The sequence below is a fragment of the Gopherus evgoodei genome, chromosome 5 (genome assembly GCF_007399415.2).
Source record: "Gopherus evgoodei ecotype Sinaloan lineage chromosome 5, rGopEvg1_v1.p, whole genome shotgun sequence".
NCBI classification, from domain to species: domain Eukaryota; kingdom Metazoa; phylum Chordata; order Testudines; family Testudinidae; genus Gopherus; species Gopherus evgoodei.
In genome coordinates this window covers 22,973,936-22,995,395 of record NC_044326.1, presented here as the reverse complement: position 1 = coordinate 22,995,395, position 21,460 = coordinate 22,973,936, and the positions used below count along the sequence as shown (strand labels likewise).

The 21,460-nt window shown below is 40.7% G+C and overlaps 1 protein-coding gene across 4 annotated transcripts in view; it reads right to left on the bottom strand.

Moving 5' to 3' along the window:
- Positions 1-3,563: 3,563 nt before the first annotated feature.
- ACOX3 (acyl-CoA oxidase 3, pristanoyl) overlaps positions 3,564-21,460 on the bottom strand; it is a 65,518-nt gene continuing 47,621 nt past the window's right edge. For all 4 annotated transcript variants that reach the window (XM_030563372.1, XM_030563374.1, XM_030563373.1 and 1 more), the window contains 5 exons: positions 14,900-15,015; positions 11,827-12,001; positions 10,988-11,055; positions 10,129-10,215; positions 3,564-4,825 (listed from right to left, as the gene is read on the bottom strand). In XM_030563372.1, the coding sequence (XP_030419232.1) occupies positions 4,706-4,825; positions 10,129-10,215; positions 10,988-11,055; positions 11,827-12,001; positions 14,900-15,015 (566 nt within the window). In that variant the 3' untranslated portion in view covers positions 3,564-4,705. The remainder of the gene's footprint in view (positions 4,826-10,128; positions 10,216-10,987; positions 11,056-11,826; positions 12,002-14,899; positions 15,016-21,460) is intronic.

Below are 21,460 nucleotides of genomic sequence, written 5' to 3'. Positions count from 1 at the left end.
TCCTGCTTTTAGAGAACCTGACTTGGCAGGGGCGTAAAATGCGGGAGAGGCAAGGAGCCCCTGACCAGAGTGAGGTGGTGTAAGGAACCCCTTCCCTGCTGGCATGATGGAGGGATGGTGGGGCCAAATTTGAGTGAGTGGCGTTGCAACTTGGTGCTGACCTTCCGCCCCTTTGGAGTCCTTCCGTTGCCCCTGCCTGCAGGGTTAGGCAGCAACTGAGTGGGGGTTTGTGGATTGCAGTAGCACCTAAATCTGGGGTTTAGGCACTTTAGTATCTCTTGTGGATCTGGGCCTAGGTGCCCTGATAATTAGGGCTTATCGTCATTATGGGGAAGATCGACGCTGCTGCAGTTGAGGCAGTGGGTGCTGATTTAGCAGGTCTAGTGAAGACTGGCTAAATGGATAGCAGAGCGCGCTCCGGTCGACCCCAGTACTCCACCTCTCCGAGAAGAGTAAGGGAAGTCAACCGGAGAGCATCTCCTGTTGATACAGTGCAGTGAAGACACTGGGGTAAGTAGACCTAAACTATGTCGACTCCAGCTATGATATTCACATAGCTGGAGTAGTGTAACTTAGGTTGACTTAACCCAGTAGTGAAGACACGCCCTCACTTACGCCCAGGTCCTTAAAGGTATTTAAGCACCTAACTTGCACTGAAATTAATGGGAGTTAGGTGCCTAAATACCATTGAGGATCTGGGTCTAAGCATCCACAAGCCTTTTTAACAAAATCTTATCTGTATAACACTCAGCACACCAGCGTGAGAAAACAGATCTTTTCCATCCTTTACTGTATTCAGGAACTTACCTTCAACGATCTCCAAAAATCCCTATCAAATGAATGGCTTTTGCAACATGCTGAAAGTCATCAAATCTGGGTTATTTCAGTGCATGTTCCATAATCCCAGGGCCTTACAAAGAGCCTCCTCTTAAGGAGGGTTCAGCTCAAATGCTTCTAATTACCCCGCTGTGGCAATATGTCATGGGAGGAGGGGGGAGGAGGAAGAGGTGATCACTCAAATAGGTAGATTCCACACTTCATTGGTCACATGCCCTCATGAAGGTGTTGGTTATTCCCACAGCATATGCATGTATACCTCTCGGATCACCTATCCCCAAGCACCTTTCATCTAAACCTGCTCTGCATGAATATGTGAACAAACCAAGGTTCCAGCAGATGCTCCAAACAGTGATTAGATGGGCTCTTTAAAAGCTTTTTACCTATTCTTATCCCCCTTTTATGAAACCTCTAAATGAGAGTCATTTCTCAAGCTCTTTTTGTGATATACCTTTTTCTTCCCATGCACATCAGTCTTTCAGTTTGCACACAGCCCTTCTACCCAGGTTTGAAATTTATTATTATATTTGTCTTACCAACATAGGTCTGGGAAGAGGGTTTGCTAGTTGACCGTGGCACCAGAGCTAGGTGGTGGAGGCCAGAATTACTGTCTGTCTCTTGCTCTTACAAAGCTAGAACTATTATTTAATTAGTCTTTTTTAATTTTTTTGGCCAGAATGGTGAATTTTAAAATAATAACTGTAATATGGCTAATGAAAATTTCCCCTAAGTCATATATGCACTGATGTGATATAGGAAATACTAGTTCCATGTATAAGTGTGTAAGTGTTTATAGGGTATACATCAGTGATGCACATCTTTAGTGGTTTTTTTTTTTTTTTAAAGTATTTAATGTTAAGAAGTCTGAATTTCAGTATATTTCATTTGGGGCGAGCTGATATGTAAAAGAAAAACCAAATCTCTCAGATGACCCACATGCCATCAAGTTATGCGTACACCGTAGTTAGTTTCTGTAGTTACATATGAGTTACCCTATTTTTCCCCACTTCTTCCCTCCTGTTAGTTGTGGTTTCACATTTAATTGTAACCTCTTCAGAGCAAGGACTATGTCTTCCTGTGAGTTTGTCCAGAACTTAGCATGATGGGGTCTCAGTTCTGATTGGGGTGCTACCACAATCCTAATAATAAATATATTAACAGGACCATGCGTTGGGGTATTTGCGCTGTGTGCTAACTGGCCATACCTTTGACATGCCATTGTCTCCCTCTTTTCTCCTGTGGAGACCAATCACACAAGTCACATTGGAGAGAACTGGTATGTACAGTTCCCTTGGTGGTCACTCAGATATTTGCTCATCAGTGTAGCAGGAATACACAGCATTGATGTAGGCTTTTGATACTAATAATGACTGGGCCTCTACTGTATATTTAAAGTTAATGTAACATTTATACCAGGGGTCCACAACGTAGTGCCCGTGGGTGTCATGGCTCCCGCGGGGGCATCTAAATGCACCCGTGTCCTGGCTGGCGGTCAAGCATCCGCCAAAATGCTGCCAAATTTCTGCGGTGACGCCTCTCGATGACACCGCTCAGCAAGCGGTGTCATCGAGAGGTGTTGCCGCTGAAATGCTGCAGAAATTCGGTGGTATTTCCGTGGATGCTCTACCGCTGCCACGGGCCTTCTTCCGGTGCCCGCCAGATGAAAAGGTTGGGGACCGCTGATTTATACAAACAAAAATAGTACAATTGCAAGAGTCCCTGCCTTCTGTGTGTATGGATTGAGGCACAATACTGCTACTTCTGCTTCCGTGGAACAGTGTTAAATTTTTGTCTATGGGATGATGCCACCTATTGGATAGTCTTAGAATTAATAAGATGAAGCAGCTCAAAGAAAAACAATTCTGATATGCATGAGGAGTTTTAATAAATCTGGCCATGTTTATATCTATTTTGCTAGAAGAAAGTTTTTGTTTGGACATTCTGAATTTTGGTGTGAAAGGATGTTGCTAGAAAAAGCAGTTGGGAAAAGAGAGCTTGGATCCTCTGCCACACACCTGGAAAGAGAAAATGAAGAACAGAAAAAAAAAAAAGAGAACTCCAGGCAGGGCTTAAAATAAGAAGTTTTCACTTTGAGGGAATTTAAACTAATCTCTTGAATTGCCCTTAGCAACCTAAACTGAAACTTTAAAAGGTTTCTGCTTTGGAAAATGTATCCTGAGATTCTCAGAGAGCACACTGTTAAAAACTAAATGCCCTTTCAATGGCTTTTCCAGCAGTGAAACACCTCCTATGTTCGATCTGTTTTTGGTGAAACTTTAGAAGGAGCAATATAACTACTTGATCATATGGCAAAACTTGAAAATACCACTTTATTTTTTACTTTGATTAAATGTATTCTAGTAATATTTAATCACAAAAAACCAGCACAATAACAGTTATTTAATATTTGAGTGATAACACTATAAAGACTTACAAACGTTGGAATTCTGACATTGAAACACTTCATCAGAATCATAAGTGTAGAGCTGGAACAGAATGGTGACAATTAAAAAAAAATCCACTAAGGGCCAGAGGTTTGATTCTGCTCCATTGAGAGTCAATTACAAAACTGCCATTGACTTTAATGGCACAGGATTAATCCTAGACACCTTCCTAACAAAAGTCCCCCTGCCCTGAACAGAACAGCTCATGTGAGTACGATGAGCAGGATTTGGTCCTAGATCAGTTCAGAGTAACAGGGAAATTATACAGCATAGAAAAGCAGGCAGTATCTTTCCAGATTTTATTTAAAAAATATAAAATATTCAGTACTTCAAAAACTTACTAGTGTCTCTTCATTTTCAAAGGAAACTACTCATTACTTGGGGAATATTTTCTAAACATATATAAACAAAGGTTCTCCTTCAGCTGCAGTAATTATCATTCTACTTTCGTGTCCTTGACTAAATGTCTGCAACATCTGGCAACAGAAATCATTTTGTTTATTTTTAACAACCCACTTCCAGATTACTGGACTAAACTTAGACCTGAAGGAAGCAGGTGCAGCTCTAACATGTGTTGACTTGCACTAATTGGTCTGTTGAGCTTAAACGCTAACACTATAGAAAGGAAAAAAAATAAAACATTCTAACTTACTAGTGAAGTTATACAATCATTTTACATTTGCGTTACCATAAATTAACATAACAATGACAAGTGAATGAGAAACTTTGAATTAGTTATATCTACAGTGATATAAAATTTGAGGATTAATCAAAACCTCAAACTGGAAGTCAGCTTATCACATCTCTTGCATTGAAAGAACAATCAACTATTTTAAACGTTGTGGAACAGATAGTGTAAAGCACAGTAGCTTCATGGACTTCAAAGAAACTCACTTACTCAATTCCAGTGATGCTATCTTAGTTTATGCCCACTGAAAATCCTGCCATGTTCTAAATACCCCTTTGCTTTGCTAAAACTTTCCCAGAAACTTGAAAAAGTAAAACTGGTCTGTCTCTTCACAGTTCAAGGCAGACTTTTTTGCATGTTTAACGTCTGTAGCATGCCAGCAATTACAAGCCTTTTAGACCCTATTTGCTGTCAGGACACTGATGAAAGTAATATTTAGTTTTATATGTACTGAAGCTGTGAAAAGCAATTAACTTTAATGAGACTTGTTTTCTTTTAATCGGCGACTGATTAACATTAGTATGATTATTATGAACTACATGCAGATGTGTTGTACTGTTCTTGCTATTATGTCAACAGTCCTTAAGATTGGGTCATATCTGATTTCAAACTCATTCTATCTCTTAGCATCTTTTGTATGACATCTCCTTCATTTGAAATATGTGCTCCTTCCTCTCAGTGTGTCTGAAATATGTTATCAATCGTTGCCCTACTGGGCCACTCTTACATTTTTAATCTACATCCTCGACCTCAGCTTTCCGACAACGGGTTTATTAACACAAAATTCTGCCCACCATGATGGTCTCTCCAGCACCTTGCTGCCTTGAAGGACTATTGTCCACAGATTTTTATACAGCTGCAAAAGAAGAAACATGTAGATTACCATAAGCAGAAAATAATTTAAATTTCACAAAAGTTTAAACAATTCAAATAAAACCAACTAAAATGGAATTGCAATTGCAACTTGTATTTCTAGGAATACAGAACAAGCACAAGGAATAAGCACAAAATAAAGTGCATAATTACATGAAAGCAAGAACAAAACAAATTTGGGATCAGATCTTCAGCTGGGGTAAACTGGACTAGCCGTGTTGACTTAGTTGAGTGAGGCTGATTTGTGCCACCTAAGGATCTGGCCTTTCAACTTTTTAACTGGTATAAAACAATCACAAAGCAAAAGAAAAACAGTGAAAACTCTAAGGTTCTTGATTTCTACTTAATTTTCTTGGTGATTTTTTTTTATTCCATCTTTATTTCAGTTTTCTCAACAAGCACAGTTCATAGAGGAAAAATGAAATGAAGCCGTGTTTCACTCTGTCCATGCCTCTGGAAGTTAAAGCTGAAAATACTCTGTTTTTACCCTTCTTTCTATATGTTTTTGGCAAGTTACAGAATTTTTCTCCCAGATGTGAACACTTCTGTTTGAGCATCAGAAATTCCTCTCCCATCAGCACATTGTTAATTCATCAGTCTTTCCCAAATAGTTATTTTATACAGCCCAGCTAAAAGCATTAAATGGGAAATAAATTCTGCAAAAGGCCACTTTAATAGTGTAGATCTGTTGAGCACTAGTCAGATTATGCCTTTTACTATCTGGAAATATTTGACAGTTTCACAATTAATTTAAACTTTTTAATAACATCCTAGAAAAATGGGAAGAGGTGAGGGAGATCAGATTCTCACCTGGTGTCAATCACAATAGCTTCAATGATGCTACACAAATTTACACCAGCTGAGGCTTTGGTGCTACATGTTTAAAATAAAAATTGCAAAGAATCTCCAAAATAGTAAATACATTTGAACTTTGATTTTCTGGACCATGGTTAACTGAGACACTTGGGGTCCATACAAAAGTTGGTTTGACCTCAGCATGCAAAATGGTAGATTTAGTACTGAAAAGCTAATGAAAACTTTATACACTTAGGCTGAGATTTTCAAAGCTGCCTTGGATGGGAACTGGGCATCCAAGTCTTCCAGGTAGCTTAACTCTTGAATCATTCAGTCCTAAAGCTGCACAGTAAGTTCTAAAGCCTCTTTCCTGCACAGTTTAAGAACTGCAGATTCCTGACCCCACCAACTCTACCTTAATAGAACCTTGATTATCCAAATGAAATTCATTCCCCTGTTACATTCAGATGATCTGGCCTGTACAGTACTGCAATCTGTACTTTGTTTTTCCATTGCCTTTCTATTCTTCATTCTCTTTATTTTTACCTCCTGAAATACAAGCTGTCTGTAATTTATTAACCAGTGAAATCCACCATCTATTCAGAACACACGTGCTTACTTCCATCAATTTCTTCTGCTTCTTATTGGATAGTTTAACATTCACATTTACAGTCATTTGCATACTTTTCTTTCTAATTTTCTGCTTTCAGTTATTTTGTCTTTGGATTCAGACTCATAACTGTGGCCCTAATTTTACTTAAGAACCATAATTTCCTTTCCTGCTATGCAGGTGGTTCATGTTTTAGTCATTTTTTTAAATTATTCCCTCTAAACCACTTCCTCAAAAACATTAAATGGATGTTCAAAAATGCTGTTGGAAACTTAGCAGGCAATTGGTAGCCTAAGACTCATTGACAGTCCATGGGATTTAGGCTCCTAATTGCATAAGGGACAGATTTTTAAAGGTATTTAGGTGCCTAGAGATGCAGGTAGGCAGTTAGTGGAATTTTCACAAAGGGATTTCACTCCTATAGGAGTTAGGCACTGAGGTGCTTTTGAATATTCCATTTTGAATGTGGGACTTTGGCTCCTAAGTCTCAGAGACACTTGAAAATTTTATCCCTAAGCTTTAATAAAGGCAAGAATCTGTATAACTCCACCAAGTACCCTAACCTTATGGGCCACCGAAACAAGTGGCTTTACTTTAAGGACATGTATGAAAATCTAATCACCAATTTAGGTGCCCAAATAGGAATCTGAGTACCTAAAAGCAGACATGCAAGTGTGAAATTTTGACCATGCAATTGCTGACACTTAGCTACAGGGTGAGTTTAGCCCTTTCCCCCCATGAATAACGCTCCCATTGATAGGGAGTCCCATCCTTCGGAGGCCATACTCCAAAACTACCAGGTCTAGAAGAGTCTAACAAAGTCACAGGTAGACTGTTCAGTGCCATGAAAATGACCACCTCCTCTAATTCTATGTGTCTGACTCTTTGGTAAAATGACTCCCCTGCAATCCAATAAGTGAATTAGAAGTTACTGCTTTTATTTTGGATAGTTCGATTAGGAACAGGGTGGCTCTTTCATTTAGACTAGTTAATTTTTATGTTGTTGATAGTTCAAGCTGTAAACAAGGTCATGGAACAAAAACTGTCTTCAGCATTTTGATGATGTGTCTAGAACAACATTTTAATTGGTGTCTGCACAAGATAAAGCTGAAAATGCCACTTAGGGTTCCTGGCATGCAGACATCCGTGGGACTAACAGGGCAGATGAGTCATCTTTAGTCTCTCTCGTAGAAGGAATGAAATACTTTTTAAATGAGCTTTGCTATCACATGACACAGGGCCAGATTTTGCCCGGCCCTCAGCCAAGTACACAATATGGGTGACAAAGGGAATGATGTCAATATAGTACAGCATGTTTGGGATCAGACCCAATATTCAAAGAACATTCTTATACCGTAGCATGGCCTGCATATAGGCCAGGCAGAATTGCCATGTGTCTGCTTATGAGAGCAGAGATTGTTCCATTTGTGTTCCCAAGAAGGGGAACCAATAGTGCACTGGGGAAAGCAGCGCCTCATGAAGGGGTGGGTATTGTAGTAAATGCTTTCTGCTAAGGGGGCATTCTGAATACTTTTCACTGTTCCTTGAGGGAAAGTGCTGCTCTGCGCCGCCCTGTTCTGTGAGCTGTACCTATCCAGTGTATTCACTGTAGCTCTCAGAAAACAGTGCATATTGTTTTGTTCAGCCGCAGATGTAAGAGGCTAGTAAGATCCACTAAGAGAAGTTTTTAGAACAGAAATTTTACGAGAATCATCCAGCTGTACAGAAAGACACTTTCCAAAGCCTTTTATTCTTAACTGGATGGAGGAAGAAACTGACATGCACAAAGGGATATCTGCAAATGAGCAGCACTTCCAGGACCCACGGCACAATGTATTGCTTAGATGGTGCTAGAACTCACTGAATGACACTACGATGAAGGCAGACACTGAAACACTCTAGCCGAGATTTTCAAAAGTGATTTTGAGTGCCCAACATGAGACCCTTTGAAGAGGCCTGATTTCAGAAAGTGATGAGAATCTATCCCCTTCAAAATCAGGGCCTCTGAAATGTGCCCCAAGTTGGGGACCCAAAACCACAGTCACTTTTGAAAATCTTCACCCGTTTTTTTTTTAAAACCAAATTGGTTTGAGGCTCAGTTAATTTGTGTTTGTAAAATACTTTGAGATCCTCCCAATAATGGTGTAAAGCACAGTGGTGGTGGTGTTATTATTTCTGGTCTGTAAGTGTATCTGTTACTTTGCAAGCTAAGGGCTGTCTCAATCCATCACAAGACACTTCCGGATATCATGTTATATACTCTCATTGAATAAATGTGATTCTCTCATGACACGCTTTCTGTTAATATCATTCTTGTGGGGTATTGAAAACTGTAGAGATTACAAGCTGTCGCCTTCAAATCCTAAGGGGTTTCTTGGTCCTGTTTGCAGGCTAGGGAGCTCTGAGCATGGAGTCTGGATCCTCTGCTGTCAGTCTGCCAAGAGCCAGCCTAGAGAAAGGTGGGGTGAGTTGTGAATTTCTGCCATCTATACCACACACCAATTTCGGCATCATGTAGTGTATGTGTAGCTACATGCAACAGTTTAAAGCAGGCTGCGGCCACACTTCAGTGTATAGCTACGTGTCAGTGAAAGGCTCTGGCAGGGAAGAGGCAGCAGGGAAAGGATGAGCATTTTCCCTGCTGCATCCCCCACTGCCAGAGACGTTCCCTGCTGGCGTCTATCCCTGTGGCAGGGAAGGGCTCCAGTGTCAGGGAGTTGCTGGGGCTTTTTCCTGCTGCTGAAGTCTTTGCCTACAGAGGGAAAAGGCTCCAGCAGTGGGATGCAACAAGACTCCATGCTGACAGAGGCATGGCGTGAGTGAGCAGAGAGCATGTAGTGTATGTACTCTGGATACATTCCTACACCTGTCCGCCATGCTTTTACTTGCTTACCTCATGTCTCACAGTCTACACTGCTATTTCTGTCTGTGCTAGGAGGGCTATGCATGTACGTACTATACGCTGCTGAAAGAATTCCCCTTAGGGAGCAGCATGCATTGTGTGTCTGGTTTTGGTTCTTGTGTGTTAAGGTTCTGGGTTTTAAGAAAAAAGTAGTGCTAGATCTTTCTGGAAGGTTGCAATGTAATTTCTCTGTTTTTTAGGCCATGACCATAACAATTCTTAGTTGGAACACGTTTTAATTTCACTTTGCTCTCATATTAGACATTTTCATTAAAAAGCGTGAAAAAAACATTCACAGATGACACTAAAATGAGGGTGTTGTGAGCACCAGTGAGGTTAGAGGAATCGCTCCTAGAAAGGTTAGAAATATGGGCAAGCAATAAAAACACAAGATTCAGACTGGTAAAGTGAAAGCTATTACATCTGATGAGACAATAATTTGACATAGCAACAGAACTAAACAGAAACAACAACCTAGGATGAAAATCTAGCTCCATTACAATCAATGAGAGTTTTGCTATTGACTTCAAAGGGGCCAGAATTTTACCCTTAGGGTGATGATAGATGACAAATTAGACTATGCTGGACAAAATGACAGAGAAGTAAAAAAGACCAGTTCACTTTGGGGGTCTAGGTACATAGGTACAGTATCATGGAACAAGAAGATAGTAACAGAGAACCAGACTCAATGAGTTTGGGAATCAGAAGAGTTGGAAAAGTTAGAAGGATTTTGGAGGCCCTCCAAATATTAAAATATCTAGAAAAGAGATCTTATGGAATGAACAGTAGCTTCTTCAATCTAGAGTATGCACAGATTTCTACCAAAGCAACTGTGACTTCCCCATATACTGGAGCATATCCTCATTTAGTGCAAACTGTCATAGCTCCACTGAAGTCAAAGAAACTATGATAATTTGTCCCGTTACAAAAATGCTGTTTTAATTATTAGCTTTGCAAACACAGGAAGGTTTCTCTTTACCTCTCCATCAGCTCTGCCAATGGGTGAGTTCAGAATGAAGTCAGGAGGTGCAATAACATCCACCAAGGCAACTGCATCATCTTTCAACTGTTTAAAAACAAAAAGCATAAATTTGGCAGCTCTTCTAGATTTCTGTGGGTACCTACGAACAACAAGCAGTGCTGGAAGCCACCAGGCAATGGTACCTTAAGAAGTTACACTTTGAAAGATTCCACTATCAACACACTGTCTATTCACACTATTTTTGTCTTTCTTTCAGAGCTTATTTAAAAAAAAAAAAGACCCAACTCTGTATTTTAGAAGTTTTCCATGCTTTCCTTAAAAGCGTTAAATTTTATTTTCATCTAGGCAGTACTGTGTATGTCCATACAAACTGATTAACACACAGCTCATTCATTAACATACAATTTCCAGATTCTTCTTCTTTACAATTCATATTTTGCCTGGTCAAAATGTGTGCTAGCTTGAAAAGCTACGTGTTGAGAAAAAAATAATACACACAATATTTATGAGCAGAGATGATAATGAAATAAATAGAATGGCATTTCTGCTCTCAAATGTTATATTGGCCTCCTATTTCATCCAATAAACACATTACTTCAAATGACAAATGAAATCCAAAGCATCTTCTTCCAAGAATTTTCCCTCAAAATATGAAATATGACTTTCTTTGAGCTCTTGTAGAATACTCAAGATTTGACCCAATGCTACTAGCCTTCCCTTTTTAAAACAGGCTATTCAACTGCAAATAGGACAGCATCTCGGTAGTCTCCTGAAGTGCAAAGTAAGTGGTATGTCTTTCTTCCGTTATTGGCATGGTGTGTTGCTGTCCACTCACACCAAAATGTTAGAGACTTACCTTGGAACAAAGCTCCAGAATAGCATGCTGTATGAATCTACCAGGCTGCTCTCCTGAAACATATCCACCTGCAAATAGATTTACAATGAAATTAAATGGTGAAGCTAGGATTATGTTGATGTATTTCTTTTATCAATGGCATGGTTTTATAAATCTCTTCAGTATTGATGACTTTCTCACTCAAGAGGCAGACTTTAATACCTTAGGCACCAGCAGCCTTTTACATGTGTAAGTAAGTCCCAAGGCTTGTCTATGGCCCCAGGGTGTGTGAATCAGAGCATGCACTAGTGTGCTGCACTGTAACTTTCCTGGGTGGACGCTGTGGGGGTGAACTAAAAGGTATCTAGTTCACATTAACATAGTCCTATTTGAAAGAGAACTATGTTAATGCGAACTTTTAGTTTGCATCAGCAGTATCCACATGGGACAGTTACGGCACAGCATGCTAGTGTGCACTGCAGTTCACTCCCCCGGAGTCTGAACTGCAGGGCCATGTAGACAAAGCTGCACTTGCAGTATGGCCATAGATCACCCCTCCCCCAGGGGTTGGATCTCACAGAGGTGGATAAGTTCACTACAGCTCTTGGGCTAACAGAGCTGAGGCTTTTAGGTTAGCTAATAGAGGCTGATTCTTTTAGATCCAGAGTTAAATCCCTGCTTCTGACAGCCTACCCAGTAATGTTGCATTACACAGGCAATAACTAAATGTTCTATCGTATACTCCAGTCAAGAGTGTCTCTCTCTCCTTGCCAAAGTGCAATGCACTGTACAGAAAAAATAAAGACTACAATTAGGGCTTTTTAAAAAGTGATCCACGCTGAAGATAGATTTGATCTCACCTTGGTAGAGCACGGCCATGTGTTTACTTAAAGACCACAGTCCATACAGAGCACTAAGATGCTTTAGCACAGGCTGGAGTGTAGATGGTGTGTCGGGATCATGAGTATATTCATGATACCTTTGTAAGACTGTTTGCTCGATGAAAGCGATGGCTAATGAACGACAATAGTATACCTTAAGAAATAGAAAAGGATTAAATAACATGTTGACAAACAAAACACAAAAGGGCCAGATCCTTAGCTGCTATAAAATGGCACAGCAACATTGAAGTTAATGGAGTTATGCCGATTTACACCAGTTGACAATCCTGCTCAAGTTTTAACGAATAAACAAGACTCTCTGGGGAGTGTGCACCTAGGTAAGTGCTTTCAAATTGTGCATTTCAAATGTCTGTTTGGCTAGGGACAATTAGGTTTTTCGGAAAGGCAATGAACATATCTACCACAACTGGAAATAAGGTTCCTAATTCTCCACCATCTCCCAACTTGTACAGTCACTTCTACCTGTCCAAAGTTAGGGCAAAACTGATGTATAACATGCTACCATTCTGATCTGGCAGCATTTCACACCCACTTTGTACAGGTGTAAATGACTACAGAAGGTGGAAGACAGTTGAGAATCAGGTCCAAGGTCTTGTTAATGCCCATTGAGCTCAAATAGAAAATGCTATAGAAATTAATATGAATGATACCAGTAGGGTTCTATAGAAATTATTCTAAAATCTATAGTACTGAATAGAGATTGCTCTCCTTTCTATAAATTGTTTTAAACCATCTTATGGAATTCTATAGCAGGGATAGAATTTTCTACTAAATTATAGGAAAAGGAAGGGTCTGATCCTATAAACATTATTGGACATAGTGCTTACTAGTCCCCATTGACACTAATGTTGTTTGAAAGAATGACACAACTAACCCTTTGCTCTTACTCTATTAGCAAGGTAAAAAAACACCCACTACCTCTTACAATATTTTTAATACATGGGATAAAAATATAGGGACTAATTATTTGCATAGGAAGCTTTGGTAACCTTTATATAGCCACTTGAACTGGAATACCATTTAAATTTGAAACAGGTTGTTATATGAATGAATATGTATTTGAAAGCTGAATAGGAAGATGTTTGTGTTATAACAGTTTGTTACACTGCTCTCAGTTGTTTCCTACAGGCATTAATTTCGTATTATTTCAACTTGTTGGGTTTGTTCTATGTTCAGTAAATCATGGTTGGTCAGTTTCTTTTAAATCACTGCAATAGACAGCCTATTTAAAAAAACAAAATCCTATTCTAAATAATTCCACTCTCTTTGTATAGTTCTTCAATAGCACCCTTGATCAGTGTCATTACCGGAGATAAGCCTGAAGAACAAAAACCACATCTGAGCACCCATAAAACTTTGGGAGAGGAAGAGAGATTTTTTCACCCTCAATGGTTGGACCTGAATTTAGATCAGAATTTTGTGATTGGACCAATTCTCTAGTCACAATCAAATGTCTCTCAATATCCCTGCCCTGTTCGAGCCCTGACAATGAGTCCCCCTCTGCGACTTCTTTCTACTTTATAAACCCAGTCTTGTAGTCCTGCATTTTTCCCATTAACTTTTTGGCTGGGAATAAATGGACAGAACTCCCTTCTGAGCCCATTAATCCTGTTCAGCCAGCATGAGACATCACAGATGAGTGATACAAAGCATTTCCTCCCCTGCTACCCTGGGCTGTCCAGTGAACTCTCAACTCACCATAGCCCAGGGATAGGCCAGGAATCTGTCCCAGATCTCCTGCTGCATGACTGAACACTACATCATTTCTCTGCCAAGGGGCTGACAGAAAGTGCTTCTTCACGCCCTGATGTTTTAAAATCAAATCTACCAAGGTCTCCAAAGCTCCATGATGCTAATCATTTTCAGATGTATTTAATGAACATTATTTACAAGAAAAATCCTCCCCTGTGCTGCACAAGCATTGTAGGGAGGGAAGAGAGTCTAATGAATACAAGGAAGAAGTAGGGCAGGGTACCTCTATATTGCTCAGCTTCTTAACACGCTTGGCTATGCACCGCATTCCTAAAGGGGCGTAGTCATTGGGTAATGGGCCATACCAGATGGAATCATAGTCGTATTTATGCTGTTAGTAGTAAGTGCCAGCCAGGGGACACGTTGTTCACAATCTGATACTAACCCAGCAAAGTAGACATTTCTCTCTTATTCTAAGCTGTTGCTCGGATGAAGGCTCTGATGGTGGTTACTTCTACCATAGCTTTTGCAAAGTCCCAACCAGCAGAGCTATCCTGGGTGGTGGAAGCCTGGGTGAAGCCTGGTCTTCTCTACTTGGATACAGAGTTGAGTGTTTCTTGTTATAAGTTTTCAATGTACTTTGCAGGTAAGGCTGGCTGCCTCCAGAGCAGCAGATCCCCCTCAGGAATAACAAATGCCAAGAATTCTGTGCTTTGGGTTCCGGCCAGTTTTGTTCACTGAGGAGAGAGATGGATGGGGAAGTGCTGCAAGCTGTGATTTGGAGCCATGCCCTCCTTGGCTGTTAAAATCTTGTTAGGGGACAGTGGATCCACTCGTCGTATGACTGTCAATGTTTCCTTGTCACTTTCCAATATTGTCAGTCTGGTATATGTCATGAGGGCTCTGCATTTGAATTATAGACATTAGAGATGGAAAAGACCTATTAGGTCATCTAGTCCATCGTCCAGAACAGGATTCTTTCTTACAGTATGTATTTGGCCACAAGTGCAGCATAATAAGCAGATATAGATGTACTAATTAGGAGTGGTAGTGGATTTAATAGTAGTAGATATAATCTTCAAAAGAGGAGTTAAAAATTAAGATTAATTTGATTTTATTACACAACAATGTCTGCATGGTTCTGATGGAAACTATGTTTTGAAAGATTTTACTGATTGTAATTGTCCTCCTTTAATACAATGCACATGGATGGGAATCATTTTTATTAGTTACTATGATTTGCTGCTTTATGAATGACAGAAGGATAAAGGAAACAAGAGCTGGCAAACTTGGAGGAAAACAGACAGTAAATAAGGTAGGACTTTGAATAAATTGTTACCTGACTGTTGTTTCTTGCTTCAAAATCACTACTCCCACTCTGTTTCTCGTGGCTCAATTTCAGGGCACTTTCTCGGAGCAGGTAACAAACCAGCCATTTATATGCAGCTAATGGAACTGAAAGACAGAAGAAATTTTCCACGTGGTAAAGAGAGGAAAACTGAAATATTGCATGTTGATGCTCCTATTGCTAGTAATCACAAACAGAACTGACTTTATTCTAAACTCATGTTATTTGGGACAGACACTGGATTCCTGTTAGAGGCTTACATAAATCAATTAAAAAAAAGTTGTTAGGGAGCCAGTTGTGACCCTTTTCTTCTGCAACCTGACCCTAGCAATGAGGAGCTGGTCTAACTTATCCCACTGATGTAAGGTCCCTGAATGACTTATGCCAGTGGAAGGCAGGCATAGTAAAGCTCTGCTCTGCCATGACCCTTCCCTGCTTTCAGCCTTCACCACCCTTTCTCCCAGATCCTGGAGGTGGGTGTGGGCAGCTTTCACAGGAGGAACTATGCCACCTTCACCAGCTTGTGACCACTGGAGAGTTGCCCTTTGCTAAGAGAATGCTCTGCTGGCAATCCACTGCCACAAAACAGCAACTTTGAAGTGCCTGACTGGGGCAAAGTCGCCAAGAGAATTCTGACTATAGTCCTTAAAATAAGAATAAACAAGGTCTTGCTCACATACATTCATTAAATATCCCATGACACTTTTCACAAGAATGGGTTGTTTCCTGTAACAGAGTCAAATTCTCAGTTTATTATTTATATTCTGCCTTCCTACTGGTTCAATCTCATAAAGTATTTTCTCTTCCTCTTCTAAAGCTCAATCCTGAAAGGTGCTGTGTATCTCCTTGCATTGAGGATAGCCAACACCTTGCGTGTTGAGCCTTTAAAAGTTGTGGCGTGACTGTATATGCCATTAAACTGTTGCCATGTTCCACCCATATGTGGCTGTATTTAAGTGGCAAGTGAAGTAACCACTGCAGAGCAGCTTGTTAAATTTTTGAAGCACTCTGGGATTATTAGGGAAGCAGGTATTACAGAGTACATATAGGCATGTTTAGTGTTGAGAAAAAGAAGACCGAGGGGGCACTTTATAACCATCTTCAAATATATTAAGGACTATCATAAAGAGGATGGTGATCAATTGTTCTCCATGTCCAGTGAAGATAGGACAAGAACTAATGAGCTTAATCCATAGCAAGGGAGATTTAGATTAGGTATCGGGACACACTTTCTAACTATAAGGATAGTTAAGTACTGGAATAAGTTACCTAGGGAGGTAGTGGAATCCTTGTCATTGGAGGCTTTTAAGAACAGGTTAGAAATACACCTGTTAGGAATGGTGTAGGTACACTTGGTCCTACCTCAATATAGGGGTGGGGTGGGGGAGGCATGCCTAGATAACCTCTCAAGGTCCCTTCCAGTTCTACATCTCTATGATTCTTGGGACTGGTCTACACTAGGCAGGGGGATTGACCTAAGATACACAACTTCAACTACGAGAACAGTTTAGCTGAAGTTGACGTATCTTAGGACAACTTACCTCACGGCGTGGGGTTGACTGCTGCTGCTCCCCCATCGACTCCGCTTCCACCTCTCACTGTGGTGGAGTACAGGAGTCGACAGAGCGATTGAGGATCGATTTATTGTGTCTACACTAGACATGATAAATCAATCCCCGATAGATGGATCACTACCCGCCAATCTGGCAGTGTAGACATACCCTTGGCTAAATCCTGGTGGCCTAAATTCTAGTCAGAGACTTAGTCCAATGCTATTAAATTACTTCTAATAGAAAGTACAGATGAACAGATTTAGTTTTTTTTCCAACTGTGATTTGGCTGCTTCGGTAGGTATTAACTGATGAGACAAAAATGTGCTTAGTTATTAGTTTGTGCTGTCCAGCATGTCACAAGCTTGAGTTTTACCACAAAGACAAAGCAAACAATCATTTCAGCAAGCCTTTCTTCTAAGCCTTTGCATTTTGAAGCTAGTCAGATGTTAAGTTCTTGTCATAACTATTGAGGCATTATCTCACTTGGAGCTCTGCATCATTACCGAGACTGCAGTAATCCCAGTATTTCTTCATTCAATTAGCTGAGCACTGAAGCAGTTATTTGGATTCCAGGAAACAAGCAGATTGCCTGTTAATGACATCTATAAATTAAGGTTAAATTTCTACCCATAATAAATTCTCAGTTTTATAGACTCACTTTTGTCTTAAATCCTCATATAGATCTGATTCCCTCTAATTTCCCCCTAAGGGCCAATTTGGGTAAATAGCAACAATAAGATCGTGGGAATGGCATGTACTGTCTTTCTTAATTTGATTATAGCAGAGAAAACTAAGCCAACTGCTTAAGCTCTTTTCTCACTGTTTCTCCATTTTTTCCAACCAAACCAAAGACAATTATTACACAGTGACATACTTTGTGCATATTTTACTATTCAAAATGTTGCCCTGCTCTACACTGTTCTAACTCACATGCACTTTCCTTATAAAGCTATTTCAAGGCCCCAATCTAATTACATCAAACAGAGATCTGGCCCATATGAGAGTCCCTGGCCTTGTCTACACTACACAGTTTTGTCAACAAAAGTCAGGTTTTGTAGACAAAACAGTGGAGGTGTACACACAACAATGTTCCTCCCACCGATTTAACTCTCTGCTACACCAACAGAATAAAACCACCTTGACGAGTGACATAGAGCTTTTTGGGACAAAGTTACCGCGACACGGTGTCAGTGTAACTTGTTTGTTACCCTAAGTGGCCTCTGGGAGGTGTCCCACAATGCCCATCATGACCACTTTGGTAAGCAGTTTCTAGTCTGCAAACGTACTCAGGCATGTGTTCCTCCCACTTTAAAGAATTTTTGAAATTCCATTTCTTGTTTGCTCAAAGTGGACAGCTCATATCGCATCTTCCCAGTTGACCATGTTGGCTTTCCACAACAAACAGGCTCCTGCGGGGAGTACAATAGAAGTTGCTGGATCTGTTGGGTCTGTTTGGAGAGGAGGATGTGTAGTTGTCGCTCCAATTCAGCCATAGGAACGTTGACACCTATGAGCAAATTACTCATGGCATGGATGAAAAGGGACAAAAAAGGGACATGTAGCAGTGCCATGCTAAGATAAGGGAGCTAAGGCAGCTGTACCAGAAGGCACGGGAGGCCAACCATTGCTCTGGTGTGCTACCAAAAACATGCTGCTTCTACAAGGAGCTGCACACCATCCTCAGCAGTGACCCCCACCTTCCCTGCCAAGAGCCCTGTGGATACTTCGGGGGGACTGGAGGCAGTAGCCAGCAGAGTCAGCCCTGAGGAGGTCAAGTTGGAGGAGGATGTGGGACAGGCGACAGGCTCGTCTGGTGGCGTGGCAAGCCAGGACCTCTTTGACTCCAGAGTGTTCTAGCCAGTCCCAGCAGTCCAGCTCTGGTGTGCCTGAAGCAGGAGATGGGAGCTCTGATGAGTACTCATTTTACTTTGATACTGCATGGTTGCATAAGGTAGAGGTGTCTTTTATTTTGCTACATGGTGCATGTGGGAGAAGGGACTGAAATTAACAACACTAGGTATTGTTTGCATCTGCTTCACATTTCCCTGTGCTGCTATGCAGTGGGGGTCTTGCAAAACAGTTTGTTAATGCACACTAGGATCTCCTGGGAATCCTCCATAGAGATAAAACGGTTACTCATCTTCTTGTAACTGCTGTTCTTTGAGATGTGTTGTTCCCATCCATTCCAATCAGGTGTGTGCGCATGCCGTGTGCATGGTCATTAGAAATTTTTTCCCTTAGCAGTTCCCATGGTTGGCTGGGGAGCTGGCTGCAGAGCCCCCTGGAGTGGCGACCCAACCCCCCTTCAGTTCTTTCTTACTGTTGGAACTCTCACTTGCCTTGCAAGTATTCCCTTAGCTTAGTTATCTAGTTCTCTTTTTTCAGAATAGTGTTACTAGGCGCTTGTAGTGAAAACCACCCAGATCCATTGTCCCATCTTGCACACACGCCCTTGGGTCAAACTCACCATGATTAGAGCTCTGGCTGTGCTTGCCAAGAAAAAGTGAGAAAGAGGCGTATGTAACTTTTATGCTTTTATGATTAAAGACTATGAGTGAAATCACAATACTGACTCTGTGTATTGTTTCTTTTGCTGACGCAGATGTGCCCTTGAGGGCCAGCTCCTACACACTGGCGGAGCGCCTCTGTCAGATAAGAAGGTGAATGAGGAAAAGTAAGGACAGTTCTCATTTTGTAGTCCTTGTGCTGTAGGGCGGGTATGAGCTCTGCACAGAGTTCAAGGAAGGTGGCTTTATGCATATGAAAGTTCTGCAGCTACTGCATATCATCCCATATCTGCATCACAATCTGATCCCACCACTCAGTGCTTGTTTCCCAAGTCTAGTAGCAACAATCCACCGTGTGCAGCTGTTCCGTGAACACCAACATCAATCTTGAATTGTTTCTTTCCACTTACCACTAGATTGGTGGGAGCAGTGCAGGATCCATGCTTTCAGGCAGAGATGGCAAGTGCAAAGTTTACAGGGGCAGTTGAAAAATGGCCTGAAATGCAGTTGGAAGACCTTGGAATTTTGGGATGGAGAAAACTCCTAGAACTCTTAGTAGGAGAAGGTGATGATTTGCACAGTGGGATAGCTATTCACAGGGCACTGCTCTCTCTGTCGGTGCAAGAAGCACTGTATAAACATGCACAAGCGATGTAATTACAGCAGTTTATGATAGACATAACTTAAGTCTACTTAACTCTGTAGTGTAGACATGGCCTTTTCTAAAAACAATACAATATTGGAGGACAACTACCAACAAATACAACTTTAGCGGAACAAGAATAACATTTTACTTGAAGAATACATGCAAGCCAACATTGCATGAAACCATTTTGTCTAGCAATTTCATGCTAGAATTCAGTTTGCATGTTTTGTGCCAATGAGACATATTAAGAAATGAAAATTTGGTCCCTAGTAAATTGCAATGTGCATCACACAACATAAATAAATAGTAAAATGCAATTTGATGAAGAATATGTTATAAGAAAAGAAAAAAACACTGGATCAGGTGAGAATTCAAATGTTCAGCTGTCAGCTTATCAGATCCAGAGCTGGATGAATAATACAGAAAACTCTGTAAATTTTCGTATGGTATCTTTACATTTTTGAAAAATACCATCTCTATAAGTTGGCTGAAAAACAGCAAATATTTTTGCCAAAAAAATCATCAAAAATTTGAAAATTTTAAACCAGCTCTGTCAGATTTCCTTTGCTGTCTAGAAAGCCGGCTGAAAGGACATAGCACTTCTCTCGGCCACCCAGGTCACAGGTAGCACAAGAACAGCACCTGTTTTTAGTGTGTCTGCTTTGGAATGAAACCAAAAAGTGAAGAGCTGTGCAAAAGTAGGAATAAAAACACCCAATCGATCAAGTTAATTCACATTTTAATCTGAATTAATTTACCCATCCTAGTTCTCTTGCAGTCAAGGCTCTACACATATAATAAATACCAGAGGAAAAACATTGCTTATTAGGGATCATAGAATCATAGGGTTAAAAAACCATAAGAATGGCCATACTGGGTAAGTCCAAAGGTCCATCCAGCCCAGTATCCTGTCTACCGACCATGGCCAATGCCAGGTGCTCCAGAAGGAGTGAACCTAATGGGTAATGATCAAGTGATCTCTCTCCTGCCACCCATTTCCACCCTTTGACAAACAGAGGCTAGGGACACCAATTCCTTACCCATCCTGGCTAATAGTCATCAATGGACTTAACCTCCATGAATTTATCCAGTCCTCTTTTAAACCCTGCTATGGTCCTAGCCTTCACAACCTCCTCAGGCAAGGAGTTCCATGGGTTGACTGTGCTCTGTGTGAAAAAAACAACTTCCTTTTATTTGTTTTAAATCTGCTGCCCATTAGTTTCATTTGGTGGCCCTTAGTTCTTATATTATGGGAACAAGTAAATAAGTTTTCCTTATTCACTTTCTCCACATCACTCATGATTTTATATACTTCTATCATATCCCCACTTAGTCTCCTCTTTTCCAAGCTGAAAAGTCCTAATCCTAGAGCAACAAGAATTATTAAAGGTCTTGAGAACATGACCTATGAAGGAAGGCTGAAGGAATTGGGTTTGTTTAGTTTGGAAAAGAGAAGACTGAGAGGGGACATGATAGCAGTTTTCAGGTATCTAAAAGGGTGTCATCAGGAGGAGAGAGAAAACTTGTTCACCTTAGCCTCCAGTGACAGAACAAGAAGCAATGGGCTTAAACTGCAGCAAGGGCGATTTAGGTTGGACATTAGGAAAAAGTTCCTAACAGTCAGGGTAGTTAAACACTGGAACAGATTGCCTAGGGAAGTTGTGGAATCTCCATCTCTGGAGATATTTAAGAGTAGGTTAGATAAATGTCTATTAGGGATGGTCTAGACAGTATTTGGTCCTGCCATGAGGGCAGGGGACTGGACTCGATGACCTCTCGAGGTCCCTTCCAGTCCTAGAGTCTAGGAGTCTAGGAGTCTTTAATCTCTCCTCATATGGGACCCGTT